Source organism: Anas acuta, chromosome 15, assembly GCF_963932015.1.
Source record: "Anas acuta chromosome 15, bAnaAcu1.1, whole genome shotgun sequence".
Classification (NCBI taxonomy): domain Eukaryota; kingdom Metazoa; phylum Chordata; class Aves; order Anseriformes; family Anatidae; genus Anas; species Anas acuta.
The window spans coordinates 7,403,706-7,430,875 of NC_088993.1; the positions used below are offsets into that span (position 1 = coordinate 7,403,706).

Here is a 27,170-nt window from a genome sequence, read left to right on the forward strand (position 1 = left end):
TCTGGAGGGGCATTGCTGTGTGGGCCGCGGGCTGCACAGCCCCTCGGGTGCCTGACCTGCGGGAGGCTGGAGTTAGATAACAGGGCTGGGCCAGCACATCCCTTCCCCCTGCCTGGGGCTCGGTGACCTGGTTTTACACCCCAGATTCCTGCTGCAGTCCATCAGCATGAAAATCTCACTCCAGGGCTTGGATTTGGATCAAGCCAAAGGGAGCCGCGTGGCACGCGGTGTCTCCTGGAGCGTGGGACCATCTGTCGCTGCCCCGTGGCTGCCAGCGCCGAGGTCCCAAGCTCCATCCTGGCACCGAAGCTCCTGCAGCTTCCCCAGCACCTCGCCCCAGGGCTGCTCCCTACGCCCCAGCACTGAGCTGAGCTACAGCCAGCCCCTCTGTTCCGGGGCTCCTGAGCTCTGCGGCAGGAAGGGATGCCGTGATCCCAAGCATCCGCAGGGTCTCTCGTTGGCCACAGCGCGGTCTGGCACCGTGTGGCCCTTGGTGGGCTGGGGTCATCCCCACCCGGCCCCGCTGTGTGGGCCCTGAGTGCGTGCAGGCTGGACTTGGCACCAAGGCTGAGCGCCAGGGGCTGTGAGCCCCCCTCCTGTTTATATAATGGCCACTATTAATCCCCCACAGCTGGGGCTTGGCTCCGGGAAAGAGAATAATCCTGCGTGAGATCCTTGGCCTCTGCTTGGATTAACGGGCTGAGGGCAGGGAGAGCAGCTCAGCTGCCAGCCCTGGGGCCTTTACAGCCCCCGTTCGCTGCCTGGCAGCATCTTGCTGCGCCCCTGGCCCGGCTCCAAGGCCGTTCATTTGGGCCTCCCTGTGCTGCCCACGGGTACACAGGGGGCTGCAGGGGGGCCCAGCGCCCTACATGCCTGCTCAGCCATGCCTAGGGGTGGGGGCTGCATGTGGGAGCCACTAGGATGGGATGGGGGCATCTGTGCGTGCCTGGGGGGCTGCTCCCCACTGCTGCCAGCCCACTGGGGGCACATCTAGCTGGGCGAGGGGCAGCCACCCCCTCGTGGACCTTCCCCACCCCACTGCAGCCCCCCTGGTCACCCCTCCCCGACCGTGACGCTCACCGCAGCGCTTTCCCCACAGGGTCCTTTATTTTCTGCACGTGTTGTGTTGAACCCCGGGGGGGACTCCTTTGGGAGGAGGATGGGGCTGGGGGTGCTGAGCAGGGGGCACAGTGTGGCCAGGCTGGCCGGGGGGCGTATGGCTTCTCTCCTTCAGTGCTACTGCAGGCGGGGTCCTGTGACGGGGCAGAGGCTGGGGGCCCCTCCACTCCCGCCGTGGGCTGGGACCATGCGTGGTCTCCTCTCCTAGCTCTCCTCCTCGGGCACAGCCGTGGGGCCTTTGATCTTGTCCTCGGCGTCACCAGCGGGCAGGAGCAGGGCCGGGCTGGGGCTGGAGTGCCGCTGCTTGCGCATGAAGGGGAACACCCTGGGGGCAGAGACAGGGTGAGCGCTACGGGACCACCCCTAGCGCCCTACAGAGCCTGGTCCCTGCCTCACCGCTTCTTGGTCTCTGGGGGGATGACGGCCTCGGCCAGGAGGTTCCTGTAGAGCTCCGACTTGAGGAAGCGCGGGTAGGAGTCCTGCAGGGAGCAGAGCCATCAGGCCCCGGCCCCCCCAGCACCGTCCCAGCCCTGCCCAGCCCTCGCCCACCTTCTTCATCAGCATGTAGATGTGCATCTGGGCGTCGTCCATCACGTAGCGGTGGGGCGTCTTGATGCCCTCCAGCGTCCGCTCCATGGTCTTGCTGTCGATGTTCACCCAGCGCGTGGCCCCGGGAGCCAGGAACTGCCTGGGGGTTGCACCCGGTGACGAACGCCCACCCCAGGGCCAGCCCCAGTGCCAGGACGTGGCACTGCCATGGCCTGGTCCCCACAGCTGTCCCCTGCTGCCCCTCCAGTGCTCACTGGTAGATGGAGTCCACGATCTCGGCGATGCGGGACTGCTCCCCGTAGCGCAGCTCCTCGCATGCCTCCCAGAAGCTCAGGTTCTCAGCTGGGGAGGGGGACAGGGTGTTGGGGAGGGGGACACGGTGCTGGGGAGGGGGACACAGCACCGGACACCACCCTCCCCAGGCCATCCCAGCTGGTCCCACAGCAAGGACTAAACCCCTCTGGGTGGGGAGCAGCTGGTGTGAGGTGGGCAGCAGGTCCTGGGGGGGGTCCGGACAGGCCCACTGACCACTGAACTCCTTCTTGAGGAACTCGAGGAGCTGTGCGCGGCCCAGCGGGTCGGTGAGGAGCTCACTGAAGTCGAAGCCCCAGCGCTCCACCCGCAGCTTCGTGGGGGTCAGCACCCTGTCAGTGACACCGGGGCAGGGGGTGAGGGGTGGGGGGGCTGCACGCACAGCCACGTCCCCTCCCTGCGCCCCGTCCCGGGGTCGGTGTCAGGGCAAGGAGGGTGGGGAGGGGACCCGGGGGTGCTTACGTGGGGGCGTTCATGGCCCAGTAGGTGGTGTCGTCGGTGATCCAGGGGTTGCTGGGCAGGCAGCCGGACATGATGGGGTCGTGGGGCACGTACTGCTCGTTGAACTTGATGTACCTGGCGGGAGCAGGGGCTGGAGGTGGCCAGGGCCGCCGTGTCCCCAGCCCCGCTACCTGCCTGCCCTGCTCCCGGCCGCCTCGGGGGATGCTGCAGGGCCGGCTCGGGGCCAGGACACGTCCTTGGGCTCCGCGGTGCCCTCGGCTCTGCCACCGCCACGGCTGCTGCCGCTCACCCCTCGAGGCAGATGGACGACTTCACCCGGGTCCTGGCCATGGCCTTCCTGCAGTACTCGATCTGGGGCCGGCCCACGGGGCACGTCAAGGCCCTGCGCCCCCTCTCCCACCCCCTCTCCCACCTCCTCACCCGCTCACCTCCCGCTTGTAGTAGTCCATGTTCTTGGCCTGCAAGAGACGCATGGAGCCGGGTGAGGGCCTGGGAGGGGGGCCAGGACCTCGTGCCCCCCAGCCCTGCCCGGCACCACCCAGGGGAAGCACCCCCCATGTGCACCCCCAGCCCCACGCAGCCTCCAGCCCCTCCCATCGATGTCCCCCTCCCCAAATTGCCCAGCACAGCCCTGGGATGACCCAGGCATCCTGCCCCCCGCCCCGGTGCGACGCGTGGGTTAGTGACACTTACGTGGGCAGACGACACGGCACGTGGAGAAGAGAAGAGAAAACCTGGAGGTTAGTAAGGACCAGCCGGGTGGACAGGGGGTGCCGGGGCTGCGTTAGTGGGGCCACCACACGAGGGAAGGGCCTGGCCGGCCCCAGACAGCTTGGGGTTGGGGCTGGCGGCTGCCAGGGGGGTGCTGGGGGCACAGGCAGCAAGGCAGCCCTGGGGGGGATTAGCAGAGGGCACAGATGGCAGAGGGTGCACGGGCAAACACAGCCCCCCCCCAGCTTAGCAAGGGCAGTGGGGACAGCTGGACACACAGATGTTAGCAGAGCTGGGGTTCACCGTCCCCCCCAAAAAAGTGTGCACAGTCTGGGCTGGGACAGCCGCGACCCCCCCGGGGCAGCTCCAGCCCTCACCTACCAGCTGCACGCGGCTGGTGTGGCAGTTCCTGCGCTCGGGGCCCTGCTCCAGCACGCTGGGGGCTCCCGGCTGCAATGAGAGCAAAGTGCCAGGGCTGGAGGGACCCCCCACCGTGAGGGACCCCCCACCAACACCACCACCCCCCAGCCCCTGCACCCAGGGCTGTGCGTGGTGCCAGTGCCCGGGGCCTCACCGGGGGCCGGTTGACGAGCCAGTACGCCTGCTCCTGGCAGTCGATGACGATGCGGTCGCCCTTCCGCCGCTGCTTGGCCGCCCTGTCCGTGGCAAAGGCAGTGCCTGTGCCCCGTCCCTGCCGCTTCCCCCGGGCAGCAGGGGCACCAGCTTCTGCCCAGCCCCAGCCCTGTCCCCATCCCGGTGCCATGAGCGCCCTGCACTCACCGGAGCTGCTCCCGCGCCTGCATGACCACGAAGTCCCACGTGTGGTTGATCCTCTTGTGCAGGAGGTTGTAGTTGTCCTGGGGAGCAGTGGCCAGGTGGCCACGGCATCACACCCGTGCCCTGCCCTCCCCTGCCCCTGGGGCCCGCAGCATGGGGACCATGACCGGGTGCAGCAGTGAGCACTGGCCCCTCCTGGGTGAGCTGAGCCCCCCCAGCTCATCACTCACATGAACCCTGCCACGGATCGGGCAGGAGGGCACCTCTCACCTTCTCGTGCTCGATCAGGTCACCCTGCTTGCGGATGTTCTTCTTCGCCAGGTAAATTGCTGCGAAGGGAGTGCAGCCACCTCAGCGGGGCCGGGAAGGGGCCGCAGCCCGTGGCGGCAGTGGTTGCAGCAGGTCGGCACCTACCATAGTCCAGCTCGGTGGCCGGCCACTTGGTGCTGGTCCAGAAATATGGGGTCTGGGGCGGCAGAGAGGGGCCAGGCTGAGCTGCGGCACCGAAGCCGCTGCAGCGCCCGCTCTGCCCGCAGCAGGGCACGTACCTGGAAGCGGTAGGGCGACTCGTCCGCCCGCAGCGTGAGGCTGCGGGGGTCTTTGAGGGGGTAGATGTAGCCGTGCTTCACGATGAGGTTGCCGAGGTGCAGAGACTCTGGGGGAGCGGGAGTGGGGGCTGCCAAGCGGCTCAGCAGCCCCGGCTGCCCTGCGGCACCGACACTCACCCTCCTCTGAGATGCCGTACTTCTGGATGAGCCACTCCACGATGTCATTCCCTGGGGGCCGTTAGCAGGGTGTGACAGGGCCCCCCCATGCAGCGGGTGCCAAAGGGGCGAGCGGGGTGACGGGTGCCCTGCCAAGGACGTGCCAAGCTGCCCGCCCCGGGCGAGCGCCCGCCCTGCTCTGCCAATGCGTAATTGATCCCAGCTGCATTTCTGAGAGCACATGAACGTGGGGAGGCGAGTGGCTTGGGGCTGGGGTGCCAGGGGGCTGGGTGCTGGGCACAGCCCATCACAGAGCTGGGCACAGGCGGGCAGCATCGCTCGACTCCCCGCCATGCGCGGCCTCGCAAGGAGCCCCAGCTCAACCTCACCTGTCATGGCATGGGGGATGACGGTGATGAGCAAGCGCTGGTTCCTCATCTTGATGCCCATGTCCGGGTCCTGCATGCTGACGATCATCCGCTCCATCTGCCCGGCAAGCATCGGCCACGCTCAGCCCTGCGGCTGGTGGCGGGGGGTCCGGGGACAGCCCGGTGCAGGGCAGGCAGCCGGGAGGCACCCTGGCACCCTCCGCATGTGGGGCACCCTGCAGCCAGCCGAGGTGCGGGGAGCGCTGCCGCCGGGTGTCACCAGGTCACCGGGGAGCCCCGTTTTTGGGGAGCGAGCCCTGCCGGGGCTGCGGCACTCCCGGGGCTGGGAGCCAGGCACGGAGCTCCGGTGCCCACCCGTGAAGTGTCCCCGCGTGGGGCGCTGCCCGGTGCCTCCGGCGCTGGCAGCAGCGCGGCCGGGGCAGCTCCCCGCTGTCCCGCGGGACCGGTGCCGGTGCCCGGTCCCCTCGGAGCCCCGCCGGCCGTTCCCCGCGGTGCCGGTGCCGGCTCACCTTGCTGAGGCACGGCATCTGCAGGCGGGGGTGCCCGCCGCGGGGACCACCGACGGTCATCGCGGGTGCGCTCCGCTCCGCTCGGGGCCGCGGCTTCCCCGCTCCCGGTCCCCGTCCCAGCCCCGGCACCGCCCCGGTCCCGGCCCCGGCACCGCCCCCGCCCGGCCCCCGCCCGCCCCCGCCGCGCTCCCCCTGGCGGCTGCCGCGGTCCGAGCCCGGTGCCCGGCCGGGGCATCCCGGGGCGCGGCGGCGACCCCGGCCCCGACCCCGACCCCGACCCCATTTTCCCACCGCCCCCGGGGCGGTGCCGAGGGCGTTCGGGGAGCGCCCCCCGTGGCCGAGCGGGGCCGGGGGCGGCCGCCGGGGCCGGGGGCGTCCCGAGGAACCGGCCGCATCCCCCCGGCTGCCGGCGGGGCAGTACCGGCACCGGGCGGGGCGGCTGCGGGAGGGGGGGGGGGACACGGACTGCAGGCAGCAGGCGCTCGGGGCTCGCTCCCGGGTGCGGGCAGGGGCTGGAGCCGCGGGCAGGGTGCGGGGGGGATGCGGGGGGATGCGGGCAGGGTGCGGGCAGGGCGCCCCGGGGGCGGGCAGGCGCGGTGCCGGCGCGCACGGCGGATGAGCTCACTGCAGTCTCGCCGCCCATGAGCGGCGGGGCTGGAGCCGCCCGGCGCCGAGGGGCGGGGGCGGGCGGGGGCGGGCAGCGGAGCCGCCGCGTCTGCGGGAGCCGCCGCCGCCGCCCCGCCGGGCCGCGCCGGGCACCGCCGAGCGCAGCGGGGGGAGCGCAGCGCCGGGCACCGCCGGCAACGAGCGCGGCCCCGTCCCCGGGCCCCGGGGAGAGCAGCGGGCGGCGGCGGAGCCGCGCCCCGGGAGCAGAGCAGCGGGCATCACCCCCCCCCCATCGGGGCGCTCCCCCCCCCCCCCGGTCTTTCGCGACGCCCCCGGGAGCGCTGGGCCCGGCCCGGCCCCGGCCATGCTCGGCCTGGATGTGTGCGAGGCCGGCGGGCAGCTCCTGGAGCTGCTGTGGCTGGCGCTGTGCTACCGAGGTGAGCGGCGGCGGGGCCGGGGAGCGCGGCACCCGCAGCGGGGGGCTCGGGGGTGGGCAGCGCCCGGGGGGCGCGGGGGTGGGCAGCGCCCCGGGGCCGGGCCGAGCATCGCCCCCGGCAGCCAACAGGTGAGCATCGGAACGGGACCGGGAGCGGGGGATGGTGCCAGGGGTCTCCTCGGGCCGCCCCCTCCCCCCTCCCACCCCGTTGCAGCCCGGCCTGCGGCACCCGGCGCTGGGCGAGCCCCCGGGGGGGTGCATCTGTGCGCGGCCGGGCCTGGGGATGCGGCCGGGGCCCCCGCGCTGTGCCCGGCCCCGCTGCTGCCCCGGGGACCCGCTCGGCTCACCCCGGGGGCTGGGGGCTGAGCGCGGCGGCCCCTTCCCCCCCCAGGCTGGGGCTTCCAGGGAAGGGCAGGGGGGGGATGCGGCAGGCAGGGCAGGGCAGGGCAGGGGCCCCGAACCCCCTGGCTGCAGGAGCATCACCCGCCTTTGTGTGTGTGCCACCCCCCCAGCTGGCTGGCACCCACCAGAGCCGCTGCTTGACTCAGACCTGTGTTTTTTTTATTTTTTTATTTTTAATTTTTTTCTTTGCACCCTGTACCTGCAGCTGCTGGTTATTTGGGGCAGGAGACGGGGCTGGCAGCTGCCCAGTAGGTTTGGAGCAGGGGCTGCGGTGTGGTGCCGAGGACCTCCTTGGGTGCCCAGGCATGCGGGGTGCCTGCAGGCCACGGCGGGTTGCAAACGTGCCCCGAGCTGTGCACCACGTAGGGCTCCTCTCGCTTCATGACCGTGCGGAAACGCAGCTGGCGGCAACGCCTCTGGGCTCAGCTGTGCCACCGAGCCCCGGGGACACGCAGCCTGGCGGTGTCCCCACAGTCCTGAGGCAAGGGAGACAATGTGGCTGCAGAAGGGGGGGAGATGATGGCCCACATTCATTTGGGGGGTACCTGAGCTCAGTCCCCCCCCCCAGCCCAGCAGCCCCCGTGTGTCCCCGGGGTTTGCGGGGGGTCCCCTGGGGTGTCCCCAGGGCGGGACTGCCACTGCCTGTCCCCCGCAGACATCATGGCTGACAAGGAGGGGGTGACGCTGTCGCTGGAGGAGGAGGACGATGCCGACGTGGCCCTGGCGTACAAGACGCCAGCGAAGAAGAGCCTGCAGGAGATCCAGCAGCTGGACCCGGGGGATGAGAGCCTGCGGAAGTACAAGCAGGCGCTACTGGGCACCATCCCCGCGGCCGTGGGTAAGGCCGGGGGCCGCGGGCTGGGGCTGGGTGCCCCGAGCACCTCTGGCACCTTGTGCCAGGCGATGCAGCCTCGGCGGGTGCAGGGAGCTGGGGGCATCCCTGTGGGTGCCGTCTGCCTGCGCCCACCCCGCTGCTCGGAGACACCGGCATTCCCCTGCTGCAACGGGAACGGCTGCCCGGGGACCCCGGTTGCCTTGGTTACAGGATCACCGCCGCAGTTTCCATAGGAACGGGTACAAGGGACCGGGGAATTCATTGGGATGACAGAGATGGAGCGAGCGGCTGCGGGGGCTGACAGCTCGTGGCTGTCGGCGCTGGGCCCCCCAGCCAGGCGGTGACCCCACTCCCCACAGCACCCACCCGGCCTCGTGCTGCTCCCCTTGTCTGCCTGGGGCACAGCACATCCCAGCACCCTGATGCCCCAGCCAAGGGGGTGCACAGGAGCTGGGGAGGTGCATGCAGACCAGTGGGGTGCACATGGGTGGGTTTGATGCTGAGGTTTGGGCTGGCCTGAGATGTCCCTGAGCCCTGCCTGCTGTCCACTGGCTCCGAACTGTGGGCACCGCAGCCCTTTGGGATGCTGCAGGGGTGCGTGGGCAGGAAAGGCCCTGGGGGCACACAGCACAGCTGCTCTGTACTGGAGGTGCCAGCCCTGTGTGGGCTGGGTAAGGCCTGCACCCTGCCTTTTGTCCCTAGATGCCAGCGTGCCCAACGTGCAGGTGACGAAGCTCACCCTGATGTGCGAGCAGGCGCCGGGGCCCATCACCATGGACCTTACAGGTGAGCGCTGGTGGAGGGGCTCCCGTGGTGGGAGGGAGGAGGAGGAAGGGGTTCCGGGCTGATGGGGCTGCCTCCCACCGCAGGAGACCTGGAGGTGCTGCAGAGCCGTCCCTTTGTGCTGAAGGAGGGGGTGGACTACAGGGTGAAGGTGTCCTTCAAGGTAAGGTGGATGTGGGGTGCCCTGTGCCCGCCGGCTGAGCTGGGCACGGCCCTGCTGCTGCCCCACAGGGTGCATTCTGCCACCCACGGGTCCGTGCTGCCATGGAGGCTCTGCCCCTTGCCCACCTCTGGCTCTGTGCCCCTCTGGGGGTCCCAGCCCACCCCGACAATCCTTCCTCCCCAGCACCACCGCCAGCCTGAGTCCCTGCCACCTTTTCTCCTGCTCAGTGCCCAGTCCTGACCAAGAGCCCAGGTCCTGGTGTAGTGCCTGACAGGGCTTTGGGGGTGGGGGAGAGGGGGGCACCCCAAAACCCTGGGGACCCCAGAATGAGGGGGGGGGGGGACACCACGCCATGCCATGCCACAGCACCCCTGCCCTCTGCCTTGCAGGTGAACAGGGAGATCGTCTGCGGGCTGAAGTGCCTGCACCTCACGTACCGCCGCGGCCGGCCGGGTGAGTGGGGGCCGGGGCCAGGGATGGGGGCTCCACCGCCCCGGCCCCGCTCACTCGTCCCCCTCTTGCCTTCTCGCCCAGTGGACCGCGATGTCTTCATGGTGGGCAGCTACGCGCCGCGGGCCGAGGAGTATGAGGTGGTGACGCCAGCTGAGGAGGTGCCCCGGGGCCGGCTGGTGCGCGGCTCCTACCGCGTCCGCTCCCTGGTCACCGACGATGACAAGACGGAGCACCTCTCCTGGGAGTGGGGCCTGTGCATAAAGAAGGCCTGGGAGGACTGACCCCCCCAGCCCCGCACCCCCGCCTTCCGCCAGCTCGGGGACGCGGCTCCCGCGGCCCCGGGGACCCCTTGCTGCCCGCCGGCGCTGCCGCGCTCGCCCCATTCATGTTAAGGTGTGGGGGGGTCCCTTAGCAAGCGGGCACCCACGGTCGTGGTCTTCGCAACCAAAGTTATTTTTAATTGCTGTTTTTTTTTAATACTGACGCCCGACTCGTCCTTGCGGCATCTCCATCGCTGGGTCTGTGGCTGTGAACCTGCTGTAGCGCTGAGCGGGGCCTGCCCGGCCGCGTGGGACGGGACCACCGCGCGGTGCCGAGCTGCCGGCCCTGTCCGACTGCCCGGTGGCAGGCTGTGCTCTTCCATCGCCATTAAACCGTACAGACTTGTCTCTTACTGCTGTGTCCACGCGCCCCTTGCCTTTGCCCGCCCATCCCGCGGCTGTTCCTTGTCCCTGGGCCAGGTCCCGCTGCGGAGACAGGGTGGCTGGAAAACAGCCACCTGGTCCCGCTGCCTTATCTGTGGTGCTGGGCAGCCAGTAGCGGAGGGCCACGAGCTCCTGGGGACCGGCACCACCCGCCCCGGGGCCCTTATCTGGCCCCTCTCCCCCGTGCGCCAGCTTTGGCGGTGGCGGCTGGCAGTGGTGGCACCATGCGAGGCTCCGGGGCCCGGCTGCTTTGGCTCTTGGTGCTCTCGCTGGCCTGGCTGGGCCCGGCCTGGGGGGACAGCGAGGGGCTCGAGGGCAAGGATGACGATGGGGAGGTGGTGGCAGAGGAGGAGGAGGAGGATGAAGATGATGATGTGATCTCAGATGAGCTCGTGGAGGAGGACAGTGTCCTGGTGCTTCATGAGCACAACTTTGCCCGCGCCTTGAGCGAGTTCAGCCTGCTGCTGGTGGAGTTCTGTAAGTGTCCCGGGTGTGGGCAGGGGCTGGGGACAGGCAGGGGTACAGGGCAGAACCGTGAGTGCAGGGCAGGGGGCAGAGGTGTGGGACAGGGGCATGGGGACAACAGGGCTATGGGTATGGGTAAGAGGGACAGGGGCATGGGACGTAGCGTGACAACATGGAGGCATAGGGTTTGGTGCAAGGCACATGGCGTGAGGCAGGACCACAGGGCAGGGGCATGGGATATGGGGCAGGGACACAAGGGGTGTGGGACACAGAAGAGTGTGGGCGTGTGCTGGAGCGTGCCAGGCTCGTGTGACATGTCCTTGGCCACCCACTGAGCCCCACCCTGGGGACCAGGGACACCCCCACAGGTGCTGGGCTCTCTGTGGGTGACACTGGGCCTCCACGCAGATGCACCGTGGTGTGGGCACTGCCAGAGGCTGGCCCCCGAGTTTGCCCAGGCAGCCGCCAGGCTGAGGAACGGGTCGGAGGCGGTGCGGCTGGGCAAGGTGGACGCCACGGCGCAGACAGCCCTGAGCAATGAGTTTGGCATCCACGCCTACCCCACGCTCAAGCTCTTCCGTGATGGCAACCGCACTCATCCCCTCGCCTACAGCGGTAGGGCCACGGCACCGCGTGAAGGCCGCGGCGCCCACAGCGGGGGGGCAGCGGGAGGGGCACGGGGTGGTGAAGGGGTGGCAGCGTGGTGACGGTGACGGCGAGTGGGTGGCAGCGATGGTGAAGGAGGTGACAGCGGGCAGCCTCGTGGTGGTGGTGGTGGCCTGGGCTGGGGATTGGCAGCCTGGTGATGGCGGGTGGGTGCCTGTGGTGACGGTGGCAGCCCCGCTGCAGGCCGCATGGACGCCGAGGGCATCGTGCGCTGGATGCAGCGTCGGGCCGGCCCCAGCGCCACGCTGCTGCAGGACACTGACACCGCGGCCGCCTTCATCAACGCCCAGGACATCGTGGTCGTGGGCTTCTTCAAGGTGGGCCAGGGACCAGGCCGGGGCTGGGCCAGGGCCAGGGCAGGGCTCATGGTGGGGCCGTGCAGGACCTGCAGGGCGAGGCGGCCCAGGCGTTCTATGAGGCAGCTGGCGAGGTGGTGGACGTGGCGTTCGGTGTGACCAAGGCAGACGAGCTCTTTGAGGCGTATGGGCTGTCAGTCGACACGGTCTGCCTCTTCAAGAAGGTGAGCAGGGCTGGGGAGGGTGTGGGGGGGTCCATGGTGGGGACCCCTGGCGCTCACTGGCCTGCGTCCTGGCAGTTTGATGAAGGACGGACAGACTTCCCTGTGGACCCAGCACAGGGGCTGAACGCGGCCGAGCTCACCCGGCTGCTCCGCGTGCACAGCCTGGAGCTGGTGATGGAGTTCTCCAACGAGGTACGGCCCCCGTCCCACCCTGTCCCCAGCACCAGCCACAGGGCACCCCGGCCCTCACTGCCCTCCTGCTCCCCGCAGACCTCCAGCCGCATCTTTGGTGCCAATATCCCCCACCACATGCTGCTCTTTCTCAACAAGACCGTGGAGGAGCAGCTGGCGCTGCGGGATGACTTCCGCAAGGCTGCCAGCAATTTTCGGGGAAAGGTGAGGCGGCCTGGGGGTGGGGGTGGGCACAGCAAGGATCCCCGAGGCGCCCTGGCCTCAGTGCTGCCTGTCCCCCCGCCCAGGTGCTGTTTGTAGTGGTGGACGTGGATGGGTACGGAGCCACTGTCCTGTCCTTCTTCGGCATGACCCCTGCGGATGCCCCCACCTTGCGCTTCATCAAGATGGAGAACAACCGCAAGTACCAGATGGCTGAGGACGCCTTCTCAGCCACAGCCGTGCGGGACTTTGTGCAGGCGGTGCTGGACGGCAAGGTCAAGGTGAGAGAACCGTGGCTGCTCACTGATACTTGTGCAGCCAGAGCTGAGGATCTGGGGGTTATATAGTCATAGAATGGCTTGGGTTGGAAGGGACCTTACTGACCATCTGATTTCAACCCCTCTACCCCTCCCACCAGACCAGGCTGCCCAAAGCCCCATCCAGCCTTCAAACAGTTCCAGGGATGGGGCATCCACAGCTTCTCTGTGCAACCTGTGCCAGTGCCTCACCGCCCTCACAGTAAAGAATTTCTTCTGAATAGCTAACCTAAACCTCCCCTCTTTTAGTTTAAAGCCATTCCCCCTTGTCCTATCACTACACCCCCCCCACCTTTCCTGCAGCCCCCTTTAGGTACTGGAAAGCCACTGTAAGGTGTCCCTGCAGCCTTGTCCTCTCCAGGCTGAACAACCCCAGCTCCCTCAGCCTGTCTTTGTAGGAGATGTGGTCCAGCCACTTGATCATCTTTGCAGTCTCCTCTGGACTCGCTCTAATACATCATTGTCCTTGTGTTGGGGGGCCCAGAGCTGAGTGCAGGGCTCTCGGTGGGGTCTCACGAGAGTGGAGCAGAGGGGGACAATCCCCTCCCTTGCCCTGCTGGCCATGCTGCTGCTGGTGCAGCCCAGGATACAGTTGGCTTTCCAAGCTGCCAGTACCCATTGCTGGTTTGTGTTGAGCTTCTCATCCACCCACACCCCCAGGTCCTTCTCCTCAGGGCTGCACTCGATCCATTCTCCACCCAGCCTGGATTTGTGCTTGGGATTGCCCCAGCCCAAATTTATGATTGGGATTGCCCAGCCCAGGTGCAGGACCTTGCACTTGGCCTTGTTGAACTTCCGAAGGATCGCCCTGTCCCACCTCTCAGGCTTGTTCAGGTCCCTCACAGCTTGGTGTCGTTTGTCATCGATCCCGCTGCCCATGTCACTAGCAATGCCGTTAAACAGCGCCGGTCCCAGTACTAACCCCTGAGGAACACTGCTCATTACTGATTTCCACCATGACACTGAGCTGTTGACCGCAACTCTTTGAGTGTGACCATCCAACCGATTCCTTACCCACTGAGAGGTCCATCCACAATGTCTCTCATGGATCTCTCATGGATCCATCAATCCACGTCTCTCCAATTTAGAGACAAGGATATCATGGGGGACAGTGTCAAATGCTTTGCACAAGTCCCAGTAGATGATGTCACTTGCTCGTCCTGCAACTGACAGTGCAAGGAAAAAGAACTTCATGGGAAATGAGGCAGGAGATCATCAATACTGAGCCACACACGATGGGATGAAAGTAGAGGGGGAGCAGGGAAGAGATGGTCCAGAAGTCAGCACAGGAATGCTGAACAGGGCTGGGTACCACGCTGGGGTGGGGGGGATGGCGTCTGGCAACTGGTCCCGGTGTGCCTGGATCTGAGGGGTCTGCAGGTGGTGGTGGGGGGATGTTCCTGGCAAATCCTGGCCCCTGACGCCTGTGTCCTAGCACTGCTCACCACGGGCTGTGGCCATCCTGGTTGTCCCCACAGCCCCATCTGCTGAGCCAGACGCCCCCTGAGGACTGGGACACTCGGCCTGTTAAAGTCCTCGTGGGGAAGACCTTTGAGCAGGTGGCATTTGATGAGACCAAGAATGTCTTTGTGAAATTCTGTAAGTGCTGTGGCTCCCCATGACCCTTCCCGAGCTCCATCATGGGGCTGAGGGCTGAGCCCCCTTCCCACGCCAGGCCCTCACCTGAGGAACCTGGCAGCCCCAAATCCTGGCCCCCAGCTCAGCCAGGGTGTCCTCCCGGCACTGTGCCTGTCGCGCAGATGCGCCGTGGTGCTCCCACTGCAAGGAGATGGCGGCTGCTTGGGAGGAGCTGGGTGAGCGCTACAAGGACCACGAGGACATTGTCATTGCTGAGATGGATGCCACGGCCAACGAGCTGGAGAACCTCACCATCAGGGGTTACCCCACACTGCACTATTTCCCTGCAGGGCCAGGCAGGAAGGTAGGGTACAAGGCATGCGTGGGGCACCTGGGAAGGGGGCTGGGCCTGGGCATCACTCCTTATCTTCCTTCTGTTCCGTGACTCCAGATGATCGAGTATAGGAGCACCCGAGACGTGGAGACCTTCTCCAAATTCCTGGAAAATGGGGGGACGCTGCCCGAGGAGCCACCTGTGGTCAGTATGGTACCCCCTTCCCTGGGGAGGGGTTTCCATCCACCCCAGGATGGCTCCAAGCCCCTGCTGGGCAGGGATGGACCCTGCTCTGCCCCACAGCAGGGTGGGGACAGGGTGTGTGTGGCCATCCTTGTCTTACCACCACCTTCTGCAGGTGACCAAGACCCCCGGGAACAGCACAGGCACAGAGGAGCCGAGTCCGTCAGGCACGGCTGAGGCCCGGGATGAGCTGTGAGCCCTGTCCCACGTGCGCGGGTGCTATAAACGCCCTGGAAACAACGTGGGCTCTGGTCTTTGTCTGCAGCTCTGCAGCACAGGGGGGGGTGCAGCAGGTGGCAGCCCCCGCTCACCCCATGGGGGCCACATTTGCTCTGGCCAGGGGCACGCGGTGCTTGGTGGCATCTGAGGGGACAGGGTGAACACAAGGGGTTCACATCTGGGGTCAGGGGACAGAGCCCCCTGCCTACAAGCTGAACCCAGGGAGTCTCCCCCATGGGGCAGCTCAGCCACAGGCCGGGTTCCCACCCTGCAGCCACAGGGGCCAGACCCCGGTTCACCAGAGATGGCTGGCACCAGCATCATCCCTGTACCCATGCTAAGGACCTGGTGCAGGTCTCATCCTGCTGCTCTCAGGACCCCAGGCACCGTGCCCTCGCCGTGGCTTGGCCCTTGGCACACCCCATGGGTTGGGGGCTACAAGGGTCCTTTCACCTCCCCAGGGCCCTGGGCTCATCACGGGGATCCAAACACTCTTTGAGCTTCTCCAGACTCTGGCTCACAGCCTCTGGGACCCCCTGGTGCCCCCACAACCCCCAGCACTGTCCCCTTTCCCTGTACCTGCTGCTCTCAGGCTGTGGGCAATGGCTCTGGGGACAGGGCCCTGAGGGGCTGTGGCCTCCACATCCACCCTGTGGGCTCCCCAACCAGTCCCACCCACCAGACACCCCACTGGGCTCCCCTGGGCCTGGATCTCTGCTCCGCAGGGAAGGAAGAAACCAGCAGGCGTTGGGCTGTGGGGTTTTATTTCATTTTATCCAAGTACCTTTGAAAAGATCATTGTACAAGTCAGCACATGAGGATGCACAGGAGACATCGCCAGGGCTGCACAGCCAGCGGAGGATGCTGCACTTAGCAAATGTACATATTTACAGGGAACCCCCTGAGAAAAAAAGGGGGAGACGGAAATCCCAGGCATGGTAACAACCTCACCAGACACAACATGATCAGACCTTAAAAAAAGAGGGAGGAAAAAAAATGCTCATAACGCTGTTCCCTGGCTGAAAACGATGGCAGATTTTGCTGGACTTCACATAGTGATGGGCAAGTCCCAGGACCGTGTTTAAAAGGCACTCGGTGACATATACAATAGGCTGAGTCACATCCCCGTGCGGTGCCACGCACACAGGGCCCCCAGCCCCACGGGCAGCTGCACCATGCTCCAAGGTGCTGCAGCAGCAGAGTGCAGAGCTGGGACATGCAGCTGGGCAGGGCCAGAGCTGATGTGGAAGCCCCCCACGAGCTGGTTTTGGGGGACACGAGGGGGCTGGTCTGGCTGATGGAGCCAGTGCAGAGCTGCAGCTGCTTGGGCCTGGAGTACGGCCCGGGCTGGTGGGCAGGGCAGGGGGAGCAGGCAGCCCAGGTGGGAGCAGGTAATCCCAGGAGGCTGCCTGGAGCCCCGTCTGCACCCTGGTGGCTGCCCCTTAGAGTGAGTGCAGTGTTTGGGTGACCTGGCCCTAAAAGAGCCCCACAAAATGGCATCAACAACTCCCTTCGCTACTAGCACCAGACTGCAGTGCCCCCACATGACCTCCTCAGAGACACAGAACCTAAAAAAACCCCTCAAGACTCATAAAAAGATGGGTTTTGTCCTCATACTTAAAGTGTCTCATTGGTTACCTCCCCATACTACATCTCCTAAAAAGACTCCTTGACCGAAGCCTGACTTTGGCACTGGAGGCCTGAGCACGTCTGCATGGGGCACACGGGTGCCAGCCCTCCACAGAGCTGCTGCTCCCTCCCGGGAGGAAAGGTCTTCTCCGGGAACAGGGCACATGTGGAGGACAAACACAGGATATGGGATGCCAGCGCCCAGCCTGCTGCCCTCATGGATGTCCCACAGCCCTGCCAGCTCGCCCCGTCCCCTGCGGCTCTGGTACAAGGCACCACGGGAAGCCCCCAGCACTGAGACCTGCCACCGACCCCTCTTTCCATTGGGGAGTCACTCAATCTCAGAAAGCTCAGGAGAAAAACCACCCTACCAGGTCCTGTAGCTGCGACTGCCAGGGAGGCAAGAGGCCGACTTGTTCAAAACGTCTCAGCAATCTTCGGAGGGGCGCAGGAACCACAGAGCAGGGCCCCTCCGGAGCAGCGACGCCTTCCACACGAGCAGGGCACAGCAGCTCGCTGGGTCAGGCGCGCTCTGCCCGCTGCAGCAGCGTCGCTCAGGAGCCATCCACACGGAGGGGACAGGGCAGGGTGCTGTGAAAGCGAGGACCACACCGAGTCTGACGGATGGCTGTACACTTTGGGTGAATTCTGCAGTACCTGTACGTTTTACATTTACATAAGAGCACTGTGACATTGGAAATATTTTCCTTTTATTACAATATATCAAAAATATGCAGCTTTAGTAAACAAGGTCATATTACACTTTCTAATGCACTGTACAATGCTACATTACACTTATATTCGGTATGGAGAGGGAGCCCAGGCTCCCACTGGCAGGTTCGTGGGGTGAAACGACTTCCACTGGCAAAACAGCTTGCGCAGAGCAGGCTGCTGCCCTCCGCCCCGGGCTCGCCCAGCGCCTGCTGGAGTAGCACCGCCAGCGTCAGCCCCAGACCTTCTCCTCCGGTCCCAGAGTCTTTCACAGTCCTTTCCTTAAAGCCTTCGCAGCCTCTCAGCCTAGTCGCCTAGTCGATCTTTTCCACCTTCCCGATGATCTTCTCTTCGAAGATGGGCAGGATGGTGTCATCTTCCCGCACCTCCTCGAAGACCACACCACAGTCGAACTCATCACTCACTTTCTTAAAGTAATACCTGAAAACCCAGAAACACGGCGACAGCGAGAGGTGAGTGGCCACGTGGGACACCAGTCATACCGAGAGACAGGGTACAGCACTCCCTGAGCTCACGGGGAACGGGGAGCAGCTCCAGCAGATGCAGAGGTGCCTGAGGCCAGTACCCACCCGTCTTCACTCTGACCAAGGGTGGTCAGGATTCGTGCCAGCATATTGAGGCTCAGGCCCTGAATCCAGACCCATTCACCTCTCGCAAAAGCTGGCTGGAGGTCCCCATGTTGGTGGGACCCCAGAACATTTCTAGGCAGACCTTCCCAAGGCAGTTCCTACTTGGAAGGGGTGACTGGCAGAGCTACACACCCCATGCCTGGCTGCCACGCAGAGGACAGGCACTCTGGGACTCCAGTAGGGCCCAACCTGTTTGTCCTCACTGGAGGAAATCCTGGGAGTTGAAATGGCTCTGGAAGCTGAAGGGTTCTCCAGAACACCATCAAGCACTGGTTGCTGCTGCTCCTTACCAGCCCAGGACACCATGCAGCCCTGAAATGTCTGTTCAAGGTACGAACTGTGATGCAGGACATTCCTTGTAGAGAACCCAATCTCCCATGTTCCTGTAACCTGCCTCTTCAACAACCAAACCTTTCCAGCCAAACACGAATACAACCTTGCTTCCACGAGGCAGGATTGCTGCTGCAAGTACTGGTTCTGCCCCTGTTTAAAAAGTACATTCCTGGCTCACGTTGGGACTTATTTTTCTTAAGTGCAGGAACCTCCAGTGGCAACCAGGCATCTTTTACTGTGCTGCTGGATTCCTGCTCCAGCACAGCCTGACAGCCCTCCTGGAAGGCTCTGGAGAACTCCAGGACCCTCCTGACCTACCTCCACCATGGCTCCTTCACCTTGGCAGGAGACAGCCCTTACCTGTAGTTCCCTTTCTTGGTCAGCAGCTCCTTGAACTGTCCCAGTGTCACCACGCGCCCTTTGACGAGGGTGCGGTAGGGGATCGGCTCTCCGCAGAAGTAGTAAGCAACCACGATGTTCTCACACGGCTGGGACGCGCCGCTGCCCGGTCTCTTCTGGGGCTTCAACCTGTTGCACACAAATAGAAGCAATCTGCTGAGTATCAGCCCATGGTGCTCAGCACAGCTTCAGTGCCATCGCCACCGCTGGGCGCCGGTCTGGGCGTGGGGCTGCCCAGGCAAGGGGTTCAGGTCATGTTCCACCACAGGTGGCAAGAGGTGGGCAGCAGGAGGTGTGATGTGGCCTCTGAGTGAGCCTGCGACTGGCAGGCAGCCTGCTGTGGTGGTCCTGCAGCTCCTCAGGCTCTGTGGGGAGAACAGAGGCTCTGATGTCCAAAACAGGAGCTGTCTCAGGGCCACTGGGCTAGCAGCCAACTTGTTGAGATTGCTGCACAGGGAGAACATCTCCAACCAGCCCAAGAGGAGAGCCCATCCAAGCAATTACATGGCTTTTTTAAGAAGCCATGTGGCTTCCCGGCTCATCCTTTCCAGCAAGGGAACCTGTTGGTGAGAGGAGAACAGCTCAAGGACAGGCTTCGCTGCCTGTCCCATCCACACAGGGTGGTCAGGCCCAGTTAGGCTGCTGGCAAACAACACACGTCCTGTCTGCGCTGTGTGATGGATTTTGGAAGGCTGACACTGTCGTCAAACCCCCAGTGAACTGACTTTATATCTCCTGTTTTCCTGACTCTTGAGATGTCAGGCTGGTCTCTGCCTCCAGCCCACATCCTGGCGTTTGCTACGTGGTGCCATCACTACACTGAAAGTGTCAGCCCAGTCCTCGTCCCATTTTCAGAGGCAGACAAAAGTAGCACCAATTAAAATGATGGTACTTTGCACTTCTGTAGAGCCTTCACCTGGGCACTGCAAATGCTGCACAAGCATTTGAGCAGCCTACACAGATCTGTAGCTTGGCATGTGTGGTCTCGGCAGAGGCAGCGTTCTCTTTCAAAATGACATAAAACAAATTTGGCAGCTTTAAAATGATTTTAAAAGCACACCGGGTAAAAAAGATGATTTTGTATTTATATGACTGGAAAGTTGCAATGAAAACAGAATTTGCCAAGCACATGAGCTAATCACAGTTTTGGAAATGACTGTGACCCTAACCTTTAAACACTGGCTCGCAGGCACAGCACCTTTTTAATGGCATGCCCATATAAACATTGGTTTTGCAAACCAAGACCAGAGAAATTTTTTTCACCTCTTTCTAAAGCCATGAAAGGGCTAAAGTTCAACCGAACAACGTTTCTGGTGCTTGCTCTGCCTGGGAGACCTCTGGGGAAAATGCTGCATCCTGAGAGGTGCCAGCAGAGCTCTTCAAACCCATCCTCATATCAAAGCACAGGATGCCCTTTAGCTAGAAAAACATTAAGAAACTGAATCATCCTTGGAAAAAAATAATCTTGCATTTAAAGGAAAAATGGGTCATAAATTCAGGCAAATACTGTGCATCCTGTGAGCCAGAAGTTAATTGAAGGGGTTTGGAAAACCTCAAAGTCCCTAAGCTTCTCTTAATGCTGCTAGAAACAAGTCATGACTAAGAGACAGCTGCTCTGTGCCCAGGGGACCTGGCACGCAGGCTCCTGGGGACACAACGGCGTGCACAGCTCAGGCAGCACGGCGCTGGCGCCGCTGTCCCCAGGGCTGGGGGGTGAGCAAGCCTTCATCTGCTCAGCACCTCCTGGGCTTGCAAACGCCCATCCACTACGACAAACGCCCTGAGCCCCCCGGGGTCTGCCCTGGTAGAAGCAGGATGAGGACTGTGCCAACAGCCAGGAGCCTTCCTCCTGCTGCTGCGTAATTCACTCCTGAAAGGCCGTTTCTGAACGTGCTCAGGCTGGCTCCTCTATCTCCTCTTCCCCAGCCTCGGGAAGGGGCCATGGGGATCGTGTGGCTTGTGGAAAGCACGCAAGGAAGAAAGAGCATCCCAAGTTTCTCCTGCATCCGCTAGAGAGCGAATGCCTCTTGCACGTACACCGTTTCAAGGGCTTGTCAAAACAGACAGCCCTCCTGCTGCAGACTGCAGAGAGAAAAAAGGGGATGGTGGAAAACAGGCAGGGGTTAAAGCAGCAGCATCACAGCACGCACTCCTTCCCAGAGCACAGAGAGGCTGCCAGTGCCTGAGAACAGCAGCTCTGTACTGCTTCACAGCACTGGAGTTAAAACCAAACCCCGCAGCTTTGGATCTCCCTGTTTTTGACATAAATCAACACAGGGATGGCTTCTGGGCATCCGAGCAGAGGCTGAGGGCAGCTTCGGTTCCCCTGGAGCAGGAGGGGGATGGAATCACAGCTGGACCTGCCCAGAGGGTTGCAGGGAACCTGTAAGAGCAGGAGGCCACAGGGAGAGCAGTTGGACACAAAGACAGGGCTCTTCCCCACGGGACAGGACCTGCAGAGGCAGTAGGAGCAGCTCCTGAAGGACGCTGCCGGTGATGGGACAAGAGCTAGAGGGTTAATGCCTTCCTGCAGGAAGAAAAATCATCTTTGGGAGCATCTCAAAGCCACAGAACACACACGCATCCCAAAACTGCAGCAACAGATCTCTAGCAACCTGAAGCAGGGCTGATCACTGGAAACACAATTTTCTGAGCTTTCCCCTCAGGAGAACAAGGCAACACAACTGTCTCCACTTTCGTCATCGCCAAGGAATCCAGAAATCTCCTGAGACCACTTCTTACCCAGATGGGCCCCCACTGAGTGTGCTGCTCCACCAGGCCATGTCTAAGCCCTGCTGCAGTAAAGCCTCCACCTGTGCCCATCTCCTGGGGCCCGCAGCCTGACCCTCCCCAGGAATACAGACAAGTAACACTAACTCTCCTCTGGGACCAGCTCCCTTTGCAACATTTGTCATAAAATAAGATAAAATGTTATCCAACAAGGAAACAGCAGCGCTGATCCAACTTACTGCATCTACACTCCACTGACCTGTCAAGAATCCCTAGCCATAGAATCCAAATGGCTGATGTGAAAGGGAACCTGGGTCTGTTGGAGCACACATACAACCTAGCGGTGATGCAGCTGTGCCCAGCACAGGGAGGAGGGGGCTTGCTCCAGCTCAGCCGGGGGCTGAAGAGCTTTGGAAAGCCTGAAATGCAACCAGGGGATGTTACCTTGGGAGTGTCCAGCTCTGGTCCTCTTCCAGGCTAACCAAACTAATTCCAAACCGAGCTCACCCTAACATTTCTTGCTGCTGGAGAGTTTCTAAAATTCTTTCGCTGCTTGCAAAACCCTTTTCTCTGCAGAGCTGCTACTAATTACTTCTTCCAGCTGTTAACATAACTGAACTGTGACACTGAGCTACAGAAAATGGCTCCAGACTGGCTGCACAGACAAGCAACCTGATGGTCACTGGGACAGGGCTCTCCACAATGGGCACCCTGATCCGCAGGTCATTCAGTGCTGGACATTTAATCTTGAATTGCTTCCCAGCAGCTGTCCTGCTGGTATCTCAAAGATCAATGCTCCCTGCAGAACAGGGAGAGAAAGCCTGGTTCTGCAACAGCAGCGTGACTCCTTCCAGAGTATTTATGATGCCCAGTGCAGCCTGTGCGGATGCCCGTGGGACAGGGCTGGGGTGGGAGCAGGGAAAGGAGATGGCTACAGAGGGCTGTGCCGGCGGGGGAGCAGCTCGTGAGGCAGGGAAGCACGCCGCAGGGGCAGCTGAGCTGTGCAGAGCTGGCACTGTATGCTCCCCTGCAGCCAGCTCAAGCCCGTGCCTCAAGGACACCTCCAGGCTCACACCTCCTCCTGTGCTGTGGGGACTCTGCCTCCCCAGGGCTGCCGATGAGCCTGGAGGCTGGCTCCAATTTCCCAGAGCTCTCCAGAGCTCCTGACTGAAATAAAAGGTGTTTCCAGGTGAAATCCCCTTGCTGTTTCTCCTCTGCTCCCCAGCCAGCCTTGGGCAGCCCCTCTCAGAAGAGAGGTGGGGTCTGTTTTCAGGCACGCTCCTGTGCTAACTGTAACAGGAGCCCTCTGAAAAGGTGCTAGCTCAGGCGTGCTTCAGCTGGAGCACCTCATCCTGCCAAAATCCAGCAGAAAGATCTAAACACCACGAAATCCTTCACTCCCTGGGGGCAGCATCCATTCTTGTGTGCTACTGGACACAGGCACATTTGCTTTCCATTAGCAGTTCCTCCCCAGCAAACGCTGCTCCCTGGCTTTCCACGCATCAGGCGGGTCAGCGGGATCACTGTGTCTCCAGAACAGCCAGGCCCTGCGAGGAGGCAGCACGAGTGTGCAAGTGGAGCAGCCCAGCATGGCTCAGCCTGTTCTCTGCCTCTGGTCTGGAGGGCACACACCACAATGCCACGGGGTTTCTACAAAAGCTGTGTTTACAAGACATGCCAGGCTGCTATTAGCGTATTCATGACATATGCATAGAGCCCGGGCTGGCGTTTCCAAAGTGTGCATCTGCATCTAGACATTTCTGGGAAAGGTGCATGAATTTAATATGACTATAAACGACTCCACTAATAAACTCTATCCAATTACACCAACTGAAAGGTAGATCAAATAAACTTGGCTCAACCTGACTTGGGAGAGCCCTCTAATTACCTGTCTTTCAATCTGTCTCTGACATAAATATGCAGAAGTCTGCTACAAGGCCACTGCAAGCAAAAATAATTGGAGTTCAGCAATTAGAGGAGCTTGTTTTTTAAATTACACTCATGTTTCTAAGCGTCAGACTTGAAAGTTTGAAGTTCTCAGAATGCAGCTATAAAGCACTGGAGTGACTACAAGCAACTCCCATTGTGAAAGGTTTTTAACGGACAAAGTGCTTTTAGCTCTTAACAGTAATTATCCAGCATTTCCAAACTGTTTTTCATCTGATAGCTCCATGTGCCTTGCAAATAATCTTTCCTGAAAGATAATACAGGAGAATTAGCTCTGCGACAGGCATTAAGCTGAGTCACAAAAAGCAGTGACTTGGGCACAGCCACGCAGCGAGGCAGTGCTGCTGTAGCGGGACGAGAGCACGGTGTTCCCATCTAGATGCCACAAGCAGCCTTTGCTGGAAGACTGGAGGAGCTGAAAATGAAGAGCAAATGCATACTCTTCTGTGCTTAACTTTGCTGCATCCTGCTGAATTCTGCTACCGCACCAGCCAAGGCCTTTGAAATCTCTGTGTGAGTGTGAGCAAGCCGAGAGTCAGTGCCAGCAAAGAGCAAGCGAGCCCACGAGCTGCAGTGCAGTTAGTACTGCAGAAGAGAGCTCTTCCCCTGGCTGCTCCTTCTAGACAGGCTCCACTTGCTCGAGCTCTCAGCAGCTCCTTCCCCATCCTTTCAGAGCTCTTCCAGACCCTCCATCCAAAAAATGCAAGCCTCAAGGTAGTTTGTGACGTGCACCACCAGGAGAGGGCAGGTCAGAGGGACTGGGGCAGGTTTCTCTGACCTCTGCACACACCTCCACCAGTTAGTGCTGGAAACTGAAACAGAGGGGGTTGGACATCTCCCTCAGCTCCCCACCTTCAGAGCAGTTTCCCCTTTCCCTCCCACGCACAGCCCCTCCTGCCATACCTTTGTTTAAGGGGGAGTTTTCCAGCCCTTTTTTCCTCCTCCTCCAACCTCCGGCGAGCTTCTTCCAGCTGGGTGAGAGGGTTGGGTGCTGGATTGGGCGGCATGGTGGGATCTTGGATGAAAGGGTGAGAAGGCTGGACAACGTTCCGGAGCTGGGCACTGACCCACGGGTGCACTGCAACAGGTCGCTCGATGGAGAGGGGTCGGACCATGTCATGGGACAGCTGTTTCTTAGCACCTGAAGAGCTGCACACAAATACAAAGGTTTTACACAGATTGCCAAGCCGCTCTGCACATGCTCACAGTCACTCCTAGATGGACAACTGCTTCCACAGCTGGGCTCAGGCACCCCTGGGGAGCTCCTTACAGCACGGCTGTGGTTTCTGAGGGAGAGGGGAGCACCATCCAGCCACCGCAGCCCCGGACATTTCAGGGCAGCGTGTCGCCACCTAATCTAGTGTTTTGGTGAGACATCAGGGTGAGCGACCCGACCCGGACACGAAGATCTGCTTTAGGGCTCTCATGAAATTGAATGCACAATGCACAGAAATAAAAACAGCCAAAGGCAGCTCAATGACATGCACAATGCACTCAGCAGGATCCGCCAGATGTCCCCGTGTGTGGTGCCACCGCTGCCAGGCTGCGAGCCTCTTGTTCCGAGCCACCGCCGGGCAATGGATGTGGCACCAGCGTGCTCGTCCTTCCCCTGCTCCAGCAGCACAATTTGCTGCCTGGCTTCACGGTGGCCCGGTGCTACCCGTGGCTCTGTCCCTCACCCCAGATGCCTGCAGAGCCACCTGCCTGGCCACTACTGTGAAGCAAGAGGGAAAAACAACAGCACTTCTGGCACTCAGCTACTCGTTAACGCAGCCGTGGCAATGGGGACGAGCCCCCAGATCCCCCTTGTCGGTGAAAGCACGGCTTTTTGCCACAGAATGGCCAGGCTGTGATTAGGGATCTGTGCCCACAGGAGATCTGCTTGACTACGGAGAGATGCCCAAGACAGCCACCAGCTTTGGCTCTACTCCACGCAGGCGAGGCCATCCCAGAGGATGCTCCCAACAAGCCGAAACCGTGTCAGGCTGCTTACTCGGGACCAATGGCTCCAGCATAGCAGGTCCTACATTTCTATCAACACCTCACAAGAGTAACAAGCATTTATGTAGAGCAAGTGCCTAAAGCAAAAATACGGCCTCCTGTGTGCCACGTTATCCACCTCGTAACCACAGCAGCAGTTGGTGAGATTCCTCTGAGGCTTCAACCTCCCCCCAAGGCCACAATTCGTCCTCTGGAAAAAAAACTGAACTTTATCCTTATAGCCCCTCAGTCTCCAGAGGATCTAAACCTTTGTGCCTGGTGGATGCTTGCCTTCTCCAGATCTCCAGGAACAAGGCAGACTGCTGTACATCCTAGAGACACATGTCTTACGCAGGGGATGCAATACAACAGTACGAAGACTCCTCGCTCTACCAGCCCTTACCCATGGTTTGTTTTCTTATGCCTGCTGATCTCCTTCTCTCCTTCTATGATCCACTGAAGGATCTTCTGGTTTCTCTCCACGTCTTCAGGAGATCCTGGCATCTCATAGTTGGCACCATCACTTTTCCCTGAATCGGTCTTCTTAACATTTCTTTTTGAGAGCAGACTTGCTTTCCCACTGCAAGAACAAAGCTTGAGACATTAGCGCTTTGCCTAAGCCAAACCACCACAGACAGTGGCAGAGGAGGGCCATGTCCATCTCTAGACATATTCAGCCCTGCCAGGGTCTGCTGGGCTCTACCACAGCTCAAACCGACCATGCCACAGCTGTGGCTAAGAGCAAGACTGGCTACACTGAGGCACATCAGCTGTCTCTGGGAGGGAAGGGAGCTCCTCTGGCAAATGAGCCGTGGCAACGCGGCAAGAAGCCCAAGAGATCTCCTGGCAAATGAAGGACTGTGTTAAACCCCCAGCTCTTTGCTGGTAACAGGCTCAGAGCATGAGGTTCATCCTGGTGCTGCAGTCCATAGGCTGCCTCTCCATGTCAGATCACTGCTCTTGGCCTGAACCCTTCCGATCCCCTCCCCAGAGCTGCTGACCAGCTTGCTAGCACCCCAAACTGCTGTTTTACCATGCCAAGCATTTGTTTCTCATCTGAACTGAGGCTTCAGATCATAGTAAAAGATCACATCCCACGGAGGGGACTTCCCTTCTGCAGGCTCTCACCCAGCCTCCAGGGCACACGGGGAAAGGCAGCTGCTGCAGGCGATGCAGCGAGGCAGAAAGGAGGCAGTGGTCGACAGGCCCTTGGTGTGCTCATGGCTGCAGCAAAGGCTCTTGCAGTTATCCCACCTCTCCTTGCCACTGCGCACGTGGCTGTGCCTGTGCAGAACGAGCCTGTGTTGGCCTGCATTGCCATGGGCAGTAATTTCATGGACCCCCATCACCCTAATCACCCACCTGCTTTACTCCGCAGGCCCTCCCTACTTCTACTTCTGTATGCTCATGAGCACAGGCAGGTAAAAGAACACCACCAAGGAGTAACAGGGCCCCAGTCAGCTTTGCTGGGAAGAAGTGAGATGGGATTCCCAGCAGGGGTTCTTTGGAAACAGTAACCCAATGCTGCAGGGTGGCCAGAATTAGTGGGAAATGACTTGAGAACCGAGCAGGAGATGTTGCTGTGTTTGGGTCTGGCCAGCATGCCCCACACAGCAACTGTGGGACTCAGAGCACTGACACCATGCAGGCGGTCAGAGATGTGGATTGTCTTCTGCAGGTGGAGACTGTACAGATAAAAGCTCTTTAGCTCAGGACACAACATGGACAGGGGGATGCTGACAACCAGTGAAGCCAGAGCAAACTGAGAATTTGTTCTCAGCTTCTCACCACACAAGGACTAGCAGGTATCATATAAAATTCGCCAGCAGCAGGTTCAGTGCAATCAAAAAAAAAAGCTTTTTTCACCAGCTCGTACTCACGCTGCAGACTGGGGAGGCCAGCAGCCCAGCTGGGTTCAGGAAGGACCAAACAAGCCACTGCAAGAGAGCACTGGCAGCCAAACAGGACTGTTCAGGTGCAAACTCTCATCTTATGAAACTCTTAACCTGGGGACAGGAACTCTGAGCTTGTGCCAGAAGGACAGCTCTGACTGTGCCCACTTACATTTCCCTGTATACTGTAGTCAGTGCCAGAGAGACCTGTATCTCGATGTGGCTTTGGGTTAACCCAGCATGGCCACGT

At 61.6% G+C, this 27,170-nt stretch overlaps 4 protein-coding genes across 7 annotated transcripts in view; 2 read left to right on the forward strand and 2 right to left on the reverse strand.

The window, feature by feature from the left end:
- Positions 1-1,084: 1,084 nt before the first annotated feature.
- RGS11 (regulator of G protein signaling 11) lies at positions 1,085-5,950 on the reverse strand. 2 transcript variants are annotated; one of them, XM_068699256.1, is made up of 17 exons: positions 5,533-5,950; positions 5,024-5,120; positions 4,656-4,706; positions 4,479-4,585; positions 4,345-4,396; positions 4,201-4,259; positions 3,934-4,010; positions 3,728-3,809; positions 3,535-3,603; positions 2,871-2,894; positions 2,732-2,793; positions 2,443-2,556; positions 2,197-2,312; positions 1,923-2,010; positions 1,669-1,807; positions 1,516-1,598; positions 1,085-1,444 (listed from the first exon to the last, which is right to left on the reverse strand). In XM_068699256.1, the coding sequence occupies exons 1-17, from the start codon at positions 5,590-5,592 to the stop codon at positions 1,324-1,326; spliced, it is 1,401 nt and encodes a 466-aa protein (XP_068555357.1). In that variant the 5' UTR covers positions 5,593-5,950; the 3' UTR covers positions 1,085-1,323. The 2 variants fall into 2 exon arrangements, with proteins under 2 accessions (XP_068555357.1, XP_068555355.1); XM_068699254.1 differs by having other exon boundaries at positions 2,871-2,900; positions 5,533-5,721.
- Positions 5,951-6,272: 322 nt separating this feature from the next.
- ARHGDIG (Rho GDP dissociation inhibitor gamma) lies at positions 6,273-9,883 on the forward strand. Its single transcript, XM_068699257.1, has 6 exons — positions 6,273-6,575; positions 7,632-7,814; positions 8,514-8,597; positions 8,681-8,757; positions 9,147-9,210; positions 9,292-9,883. Exons 1-6 carry the CDS (start codon positions 6,503-6,505, stop codon positions 9,489-9,491), a joined length of 681 nt encoding a protein of 226 aa, XP_068555358.1. The 5' UTR covers positions 6,273-6,502; the 3' UTR covers positions 9,492-9,883.
- A 142-nt stretch (positions 9,884-10,025) lies between these two features.
- On the forward strand, positions 10,026-14,670 carry PDIA2 (protein disulfide isomerase family A member 2). Its single transcript, XM_068699253.1, has 11 exons — positions 10,026-10,391; positions 10,788-10,994; positions 11,229-11,362; positions 11,428-11,565; positions 11,641-11,757; positions 11,836-11,961; positions 12,045-12,239; positions 13,754-13,874; positions 14,036-14,217; positions 14,305-14,391; positions 14,546-14,670. Exons 1-11 carry the CDS (start codon positions 10,139-10,141, stop codon positions 14,624-14,626), a joined length of 1,641 nt encoding a protein of 546 aa, XP_068555354.1. The 5' UTR covers positions 10,026-10,138; the 3' UTR covers positions 14,627-14,670.
- Positions 14,671-16,966: 2,296 nt separating this feature from the next.
- AXIN1 (axin 1) overlaps positions 16,967-27,170 on the reverse strand; it is a 76,988-nt gene continuing 66,784 nt past the window's right edge. For 2 of the 3 annotated variants that reach the window (XM_068698877.1, XM_068698876.1), the window contains exons 7-10: positions 25,432-25,608; positions 23,952-24,197; positions 18,333-18,500; positions 16,967-17,430 (exon numbers count right to left, since the gene is read on the reverse strand). In XM_068698877.1, the coding sequence (XP_068554978.1) occupies positions 17,304-17,430; positions 18,333-18,500; positions 23,952-24,197; positions 25,432-25,608 (718 nt within the window). In that variant the 3' untranslated portion in view covers positions 16,967-17,303. The remainder of the gene's footprint in view (positions 17,431-18,332; positions 18,501-23,951; positions 24,198-25,431; positions 25,609-27,170) is intronic. The other variant, XM_068698878.1, reaches the window with a different exon arrangement.